The sequence below is a fragment of the Arvicola amphibius genome, chromosome 4 (genome assembly GCF_903992535.2).
Source record: "Arvicola amphibius chromosome 4, mArvAmp1.2, whole genome shotgun sequence".
Classification (NCBI taxonomy): Eukaryota; Metazoa; Chordata; class Mammalia; order Rodentia; family Cricetidae; genus Arvicola; species Arvicola amphibius.
The window spans coordinates 90,230,810-90,240,061 of NC_052050.1; the positions used below are offsets into that span (position 1 = coordinate 90,230,810).

At 52.7% G+C, this 9,252-nt stretch overlaps 1 protein-coding gene across 1 annotated transcript; it reads left to right on the plus strand.

Annotated features, from left to right (window-relative positions):
- Nucleotides 1-7,471: 7,471 nt before the first annotated feature.
- Percc1 (proline and glutamate rich with coiled coil 1) lies at nt 7,472-8,272 on the plus strand. The gene has a single exon (XM_038325137.1). It carries the CDS (start codon nt 7,472-7,474, stop codon nt 8,270-8,272), a length of 801 nt encoding a protein of 266 aa, XP_038181065.1.
- Nucleotides 8,273-9,252: the final 980 nt, after the last annotated feature.

Below are 9,252 nucleotides of genomic sequence, written 5' to 3' on the forward strand. Positions count from 1 at the left end.
TCTGTAGACCAGGTTGGCCTCAAACTCACAGAGATCCATCTGCCTCTGCCTTCTAAATGCTGGGATTAAAGGTATGCACCACCACCACCTGGCCATACATCCTCTTTTTTAATTTTAAAAATTTTAAATTGGGCTGTGATGGTACATCCCTTTAACCCCAGCACTCAGAAGGCAGAGACAGTCAGATCTCTGTGAATTCAAGGCCAGCCTCATCTATATAGTGAGTCCCATAAAGCCAGGACTACACAGAGAACCCTGCCTTGAAAAAACCAAAAAAGTCTATTTTATGTGTATGTGTTTTGCAATGAATGTATGTATGTGCACTGCATGTGTGCCTGGTGCCCATGGAAGCCAGAAGAGGATTCTGAGTCCCCTGAAACTGGAGTGAGGAATGGTTGTCAGCCACCATGTGGAGGCTGGGAACAGAACCCAGGTCTTCTGTGAGAGTCGTGAGCACTCTGAACTGCTGTGCTGGCTCTGCAGCCCCACATGTCTGCTGTTCTAAGCCACCAAGTGTATGGCGCTCAGTCACAAGACCCCAGCCACAGATACAAACACCACCTTCACATTACCTACTCCTGCAGGCTTCTAGTCCAGGGCAGTGACCCCATTCCTCAGCCGCCTGTTCCTGGAGCAACCATCCTCCAACACACTTCTTTGGAGGAACCACTCTTTCAGGCAGGTCCTGCTACAGGAGTCTGGCCATGAAGCTGGAGAAGCAGCAGCCCTATAGTAGAAGCTCTAAGATGTGCTATGCCACCATACTGTGTGTGGAGCCTTTGCCTCGCCCCTCAGGGGCATAAACCAACACCTCAGCCCTCATTATTGCAAAGCACACAGAGAAATTTCACAGGAAGCCTAATGTCTCCCTAATGGGGAGGCAGAGGCGGCAGCCGTCAGTATGCTTAATGGCAGGGTAATTTATTGTAGCTCCACTTAAGAGCTGACATATTGGAGCTATTGATTTTCCCAGGAAAATAGATACCAGGTGCCAGGGGCAGGCAGTCTGTGTCTCTGTAAGAGCAGAGTCCTGCTCTCCCAAGGTCTGAGGCCTGACAGTGGGTGGGGACTGGCGGGGCAGGGGACAGTGGGAAAAGACATTTGCTGGGCCCAACCCAAAACACAGCCCAGTTATGGAGCAGATGCTAAGACATATGCTTTAGCCCCGGCCTCTCCAGGGTCTCCAAATGGCAGGTGATTAGGCCAGGGTGACAGGGGCTTGGCCTGGCCTTGTCCACCCACTAACTGCCAGCTAGACTTGTGAGGCAACCATGCTAGGAAAGTGTGCCACCCACTGATCCGGAGTCCTCCAACCAAGCCTAACCAGAAACAGAAGCTGGAGTCCAGCTACGGCGTGCAGGATACCTACCTGGTCTGCTGTGAACATGGCTCACAACTCAGCAGTGGAAAAGGGGGTGACTCCCTAACCATGCCCTTTAAGTCTCCAGTTCTTCCCTCCATTGGCACGCTCAGTCTTCCCTGTGAGATCCATTCCTTCTGCTTGGCCTTGGGCAGAAGCACCTTCTCTGACTTCCTCCCTAGGGCCTCCCAACCCTCTGCCAGCCCCATAGGCCCCTCTTAGGCTTCTCTTCACAGACAACTATCTGCTCTGGCTTCTCCGCATTTTACAATCTTCCATCCTAGCTTGTATACGTGTATGTATGATATGTATGTGCATGTGTAGTGGGGTGTGCATGTATGTGGGAAGGGCACTGTGAATGTGCACATGTATGCAGAGGCGAGGGAACAACTTTAGGTTTATCGGGTGCTGTTTACTTTTTAACTTTTACTGTTTGATATTTTACTGTTGCATTTATTTTGATTTTTTCATTTTATTTTTTTTGAAACAGGGTCTCTTTATGTAGTTCTGGCTTGTCCTGAAACTCACTACATATGCTAGGCTAGCATGAACTCAAAAAGTTCTGCCTGGCGTTGCCTCCCAAGTGCTGGAATGAAAGTCTTGAGCCACCACACCCAGCCTTACCTTTTTATTTTCTGACAATCCCATACTGGTGTGAATCTCGAGAAGGCTAGGTTAGCTGGGCAGTGGTGATACACACCTTTAATCCAAGTAATCTGGAGGCAGAGGCAGGTGAATCTCTGTGAATGTGAGGCCAGCCTGATCTTTAAAGCGAGTTCCAGGACAGCTAGGATTGTTAAACAGAGGAACCCTGTCTCAAAAACCAAAACAAAACCCCCACAAAACACACAAAAAAGACTAAGTTAGCTAAATCCCAGGGTCCTCCTGTCTCTGGCTCCCTAGAGATAAGATTACAAGCATGGACCCCACCACAGCCAGTTTTTGACTCTGCAGTTCTCTTTTTCGGTTTTTCGAGACAGGGTTTCTCTGTGTTGCCCTGGCTATCCTGGAACTCACTCTGTAGATCAGGCTGGGCTTGAACTCAGAGAGATCCACCTGTCTCTGCCTCCTGAGTGCTTGGATTAAAGGTGTGCGCCACCACAGCTTGGCGACTCTGGAGTTCTTGGCCTCACTTGAGCATGATCTCAACTAGGACATTGGTACTGGGGCTCCCAGTACGCTGTGAGTCACAGGTTCTGAGAAATCCACTCGGTCCCACCACTCTTACTATGGTGTTCCTGCTGTGCCAATGCTTTTGATGTCAGCTGTGTGGCTTAGGTGGGAGTCCCAAGAATCCACCTAAATTTGGAGTCCAGGAGAGTTTCACCAGCCTGAAATTGAGGCGTCAGGTGACATTCCAGAGACTGCAAGAAAAACTGGATTCCTTGTTTCCCAGATTCTGAAAGTCCCAGAATCTCTCAGTTCACGGCCCCGTTCCTTTATCTTCAAACCCACAGTGAAGCGTCTGCTAGCCTCCGCGTGTGTCTGACCTACCCTCTCTGGGATGACCTTGGGGGTTCTAACTCCTTGGCAGTGGCTGAGACTTCAGACTCTCTCCTCTGCTGGAACACTCTGCCTGCCTCAGTTTGCCCATTTACATGCCCTACCTCACACCAAGCTCTTCCAAAGTCATCTTTGATCACACAGGTGGGCCCTTCTCCAGGCAAAATTGTATCCCATTTCCTCTCCTTGAAGCCCCCAGCCTGAGGCTCAGAAAGCACAAGGGTTAACCAAGTGAGCCAGTGGCAGTCTGCACCCACAGCCTCAGTATGTCTTCCCCTGTCTCCAGGGCTGGTCGGGTGGAATGCAGGCCACAACTCACATGCCCTTCTGGGTACTCTACCCAACTCCCTGAGGCCCTGGCTACCTCTTCCCTGCTTGTCCCGCAAGGTGCAGGTATGCAGCTGCAGACCCCAGGCCCACCTGTGACTGTTAGGTCACCCACCTGTTTCCATCCCTTCCCTGGGTCAGCACGTTCTTCTCACCTCCAGCAGTAGAGGGTGATGTAAGGGCTTCATCTCGGATCAACTGCACACACATACCCCAACCCCATGCCTGGTTCTCCTGTGGGTTTAGGCTTTGGTGGGTGAAAAGGAAGCTGACTGAGGCTAAAGCCATGCCACCCACAGCCAAGACTAGCGAGTGTTCTTAGACCCTGGAGTCTGAGAGAGTCAGAAGTGGGTGAAGTCCAGAGCAGCATGGACACCTAGAACCGGACCTAGCCAGAAACACTTCATTCCATGGGGGGAGTCTCATCTGGTACTCACTGGGGCTGTGCCCAAGTTTCCTGCCTAAGAAGAGGTCATAACTGGCAGTAGCTATGCCATTGCCTTCCCTGAGTCTTCCAGTGTCCTGCCAGGCCTATAGGTGACCTGCTCCATGCTGCCCTTCTCCAGGACCTAGCTCTGGGCATACAACCCAGTCTTTAGATGTGGGCAGCTTTCCAGACATTCATGCCAGGTGTCAGTCTTGCCCACAGGTTGTTTACTCACAGGGTCTGATGTAGCCTAATGTGCCCTTGATCTTGCTGGCCCAGTTTATATGGCATTGGTGATCTAACCCGGAGCTTTGGACTCATTAGGCAAGCAATCTCCCAAGCTCAGCACATCCCTAATTCAGCCCAGCCCTTAGAGGGTCTCATCCTTAGGACTTTCATTTCCCTGTGGTTTGCCTATGCTGGGCGAGGGTCCTGACTACAGTGACCAGGTGTACATTATCTTCAGGGTTGGTTCCCCTAATGTCCTACTCTCCAGGAGTCACAGACTGACTGAGGTCATCAAGTGTGGGTGCAGGCGCAGGAAAAGGCTGAAGGCCAGTGTTCTGGAGTGTCAGAGGACATAACCTCAACCTGCAGATTAGGGCCCCAAGGGTACCAAGAGGGTTACAATAGCTTGAAACCAAGGTGCTGTCTTTGCCCAAAGTGGGAGTGGTGTCTTGGAACAAGGAAGGACCCAGGGAAGGCAAATGGTATCCCCATTTCTCTTAACCGCCTGGCCAGGTGAAGAGCTGAACTTGGAGACAATCAGCCAATGCTTTGGACCCAAGGCAGTGAAAGCATCGCTGTGCTGGCCACTTTCCTGTCCTTGGAACTAGCCCTAGCAGAGTCATAGCTGATGACACCTGAATTTACTGGAGGCGACTTCAGGGCAACTGAGTGCCCCGGGGTCACATACTTCCTAGAGGGTACCCGGATCAGCTAGAATAGTGTCCCCACTAAATGCACATCCACCCTACGCCACAGGGTGTGGAGATATTTGGAAAAGTCTTTGTTGGTATGACTACTGAAGCTGAGGACACGCGGGACTCAGGTGCCAGGGTGAACACCCTTGTAAGAGTTGCCAGCCACGCATGGTGGTGCATGCCCACAATCCCAGCACTCAGATGGCCACCAGTTTATGGCCAACATAGGCCATATAGCAAGACCTTGTCCCGAGGTTTTTCAAAAAGCAAAAGCCTGTGTGAAGATGACAGCACCGGTGGTGATGACAGCTTCAAGACAGAGAGCATCAAGAGGCTGGCAGCCCTGGGATCTCAACTTCCCACAGGAAACCAGCCTGGCTCACATCTCAGTTTGGATTCTGGCCTCCAGGAGGACAGAGAATAATTTCCTGTTGCTCCTGAACCACCCAATTTGGGATCAGCAATTAAAGAAGCCAGAGGAAGCTAATACACCACCAAAAAGGCCGAGGGCATTAGGAGGACCAGAGAGGACAGGCAGGCAATGGAGTCCCCCAATTCCACTGAGGTGTAGGAGCAGCCAGGAGGCTCACAAGCAGAGAAGGGAGGTGCCTTCTCTGGATGCTCAAGACACAGGGTTCAATTGGACTGACTATATGATTACAGACTGGTTTCTGGGCAAGTAGGTGGCAGCCACCACACAAGAGTCCTCCTCACAGTGCTTACTGGGCCGGTTGATCTCAGTTGCACAAATAAGGCCCAGAGGCTGGAGGAGCTTGGAAGGGATTATGAGGACTGCAAGTATTAGCTCCTATCTTGGACCTGGTGGGTGGTTGCATAGTCTCAGTAGCTTCCCCTTGCTCTAGGTCCTGTTGCTGCAGAGCATGGTTTATAGAATGCACTGCAGGCAGGATGTCCTCTGGAGAGGCGTACTCCAGAACTCAAAATAGCATGAAATTTAATTTTCCGCCTATTTGACAAGGCTTGGATGGGGCCCTAATCAGCAGCACAGATAAGGGTCCTCGGGTCCAGGGTGTGGGCCAGCTGGGCCTGAGGCAAACACTTCATGGTCCCCAGGCAGGCTGCATGCAGGTGAGGCGGCTGCGGGCACTCCCCCCGCGGGGCTCTGGTTGCTGGGCGCTAAAGCAAACGGGATCTGTTTGCCCAGTCTGCGATGACAATGCCGTTGCCAAATATTTGCCAGCCTCAGGCAGTTGTGGAGCCCAGCTATAAATGCTTGCACCCCAGGTGGAGGGGCCTGCTGATTGAGCGCTGCAGTCCCGTCAGGTAGGAGCCTGGGTGTACGGGTTGGAGTCTCCTGGGATGGTGAGGGATAAGGGGGGAATTCCTCCCACAGGGAATATGTCTGCACTGAGCTCTCCATTAGCAGTTATCCTCAAAGGCTAGTGTCAGGATCACGGGACACCTCCTGAGACAGAGGGACCCAGCAATGTAGGACACTGCTAGTGGCCAGTTTCTGCTGCCCAAACTCAGGGTTTCAGGATAGCAGGGAGGGGCTCTGACCGAGGGACATTCCTACTCAGACCTCTCAGAGAGCGATCATCTCCTGATACACTTAGGTAGATACTTGCTCCCCTATCTCTGTGAAGGAGCCTGGTGACTCTAGGATCCAGATTCAGCCAGGAAGAGCCACATTACTCCCCCACCTCTTCCTTATGCTCAATAGCTGTCCTTGAGCCTTTGGGTACCTGCACAGCAATCTGTGGTCCCTCCCACCTTTCACAGGACGTCTGGGTAGGGGGGCACTCACATTGTGGTCAGGTACCAAATTAAAACCCAGGGCTGGGTGTGGTGGCTCATGCCTCTCATCTCTGCTTTCAGGAGGCTAAGGCAGGGCTAACACAGGTTCTCCAAGTGAGACTCTTCCTTTCATTTCTTTTTCCTTCCCCTCTCTTTCCTTTCTTCCTTCTTTCCTTCCTTCCTTCCTCCCTTCCTTCCTTCCTCCCTCCCTCCTTCCTTCCTTCCCTTCCTCTCCCTCCTCCCTCCCTCCCCCCTTTTTTGTTTTTTAGTTTTTTTTTAGATAGGGTTTCTCTGTGTTGCCCTGGCTGTCCTGCAACTTGCTCTGTAGCCCAGGCTGGTCTCAAACTCACAGATATCCACCTGCCTCTGCCTCCCGAGTGCTGGGATTAAAGGCACACATCATCACTGTCCAGCTAGACCTTTTTCTTAAAAAATAAGAATCCCTTCCCAGAAATGGTGATACATGCCCTTAATCCCAGAACTCTGGAAGCAGGGACAGGCAGACCTCTGTGAGTTTGAGGCCAATTCAGTTTACATAGCAAGTTCCAGGACAGCCAGGGCTATGAGAGAATCTATTTCAAGACAAAAGAAAACCAAACCAAAGCAGAAAAAAAAAAAAAACAAAAAACAAAACTAAACCCCCAAATGTCCCTCCTCCGAACAGAACTCCAGAGCGGTGACTAGCTAGGGAAGAACCAGGCCAGGTGGGGCTCTTTGGCCACCACAGCCCCTGAAGCTCCCGACAGTATCTGCCAGAGCCCTGGGCCTGTCTCCACCGGAATCCATGCTGGGACAAAGTAGACCCCTTGTCCAGTGCCTGTCCCTGCCCGCCTGGGCAGTTCTAATCTCTAGGTCTTCTGCCTCCTACCCTACTCTGTGGCCTGCCTGATCACAGCTGTGGTGGGTTCTAATGGTTCCTCTGTACCATGATGGCCCCGCCCTAACAAGAGGATCCTGTACGCCTCTCTGACTAAGGCAGGTCTTCTCTGAGCTCAGGAGGCCCAGGGATCAAGAGAAGAAAGAGCCGAGACAGTTTTTTCAGGACCATACATTCGGGCTGTATTCAGTGGGCACTGCCAGCCCTAACTTGCCAACCTGTCCTTTTACTTCCCTCCCAGCTTGTGTCTGCTACTCCAGGACCACCCCACCCTGAATTTTGGAGACCTCAACAAGATGGCTGCTGGTGTGATTCGGTCTGTCTGTGACTTCCGGTTGCCCCTGCCATCACACCAGTCCTTCCTGCCCACAGACCTGGAGGCTCCAGAAACTTCCGAAGAGGAAGAAGAGGAGGAGGAAGACGAAGAGGGAGACCATGAGCTGCAAGATGAGGGGCCACAGGGCTGCAGCCCAGATTCCCAGAGCTCAGGAGTGGCCCCCCAGAGTCCCAGCAGCCCGGAGACCCCAATGCAGCTGCTGCGCTTCTCAGAGCTCATCAGTGGCGACATCCAGCGGTACTTTGGACGCAAGGACACAGGGCAAGACCCAGATGCCCAAGACATCTATTCTGACAGCCAACTAGCCAGCTGCTCTGCCCGGGATCTGTACTATGCTGATCTGGTATGTTTGGCCCAGGATGGGCCCCCAGAGGAAGAGGAGGCTACTGAGCTCAGTGTGAATTTGCCTGGGGGGTCTGAGGGTCAGATGCACAGGTTGGGCCATAGAGGAGACAGGGTGCCACCACTGGGCCCCCTGGCTGAGCTCTTTGATTATGGGCTCCGGCAGTTCTCCAGGCCCAGAGTGTCAGCTTGTCAAAGACTGAGGCTAGAGAGGAAGTATAGCCACATAACTCCCATGACCCAAAGGAAATTGCCTCCATCCTTCTGGAAGGAGCCTGTGCCCAACCCACTAGGCCTACTGCATCCAGGCACACCAGATTTTAGTGATCTGCTGGCCAGTTGGTCTGCCGAGGGTGGCTCCGAACTGCAGAGTGGAGGCACCCAGGCCCTGGAGGAGACACCGATGACTGAGATCTAGTAAGTAGGTGGGTCAGGTGTGTGCTGGGGCAACAGTGGCCCTCTCTCAGGCACCCAGCCTCTCCTTGTTGCCCAGACACCTCCCCAGTGGGTCTCTTCAAGCAAGCCATGCAGTTGGCTCTCCCCAGAGGACCTGAGCTTATCCCGAGCCTAGAACTGCCACCACCAGCACTGAGGAAGAAGAGCAAATGCTTGTCTAGACCCAGCCACACCTGGCTACCAGTTCTCGGATGACCCCACTAAACACATCAGGCCTCAGAACTCTGCCCACCGGAAGTGGACAGAACTCTGGCAAGAACAATGAGTCATTTGAACATGTCCATCTGGGGAGACCCATTCTTTACCAAGCCAGCACCAAGACTCTAGTCAGTAGCAAGGGCCAGCCCTCCCTGCTGTCTCTCTCTGCAGGGCCAGAGCTGATGACTCCATGTGCCATGCCTTGTGCTAGGCTGGTGGCAAGGGCTGGGAGCTGTGTGCAAAGCGCAGGTTTTCTTGAGAGGCCACAAGAGGGACAAAGGGGACACAAACTGCTTGATCACACAGAGGAGCACAGATGCTGACTCTCCAGATTCATGCTCACAAATGGCTTCCCTGGTGGAACTTCGGTGTTAACGGCAGCTGCGCAGGGATGAGGATGATCTGAGGACCCTGTGTCCTTACTCCTTACATTTGTCCTTAGAGGCAGCTGGGGTGGGGCAGGGATGAGGATGATCTGAGGACCCTGTGTCCTTACTCCTTACATTTGTCCTTAGAGGCAGCTGGGGTGGGTCCCAGGTGTGGCCTGGGTGACCCTGTACAGAAATCCCAGGAAAAGTGATAAAAAGGCCTGGGGCTAACTAAGCAGGGCAGGAAGGGTCCTTCAGGGTCAAATAACCTGGGCCTTCTGACTTTGGTCCCTCTCACTACTTGACACCCTTGTCAATCCTTCGAGCTGTGGAAAAGCTGTTCCATCAGACAACAGGAGACTCTGGCTCCAACAGG

Coding starts and splice junctions, on each gene's coding strand:
- Percc1 (XM_038325137.1), top strand. CDS start 7,472: ATGGCTGCTGGTGTGATTCGGTCTGTCTGTGACTTCCGGTTGCCCCTG.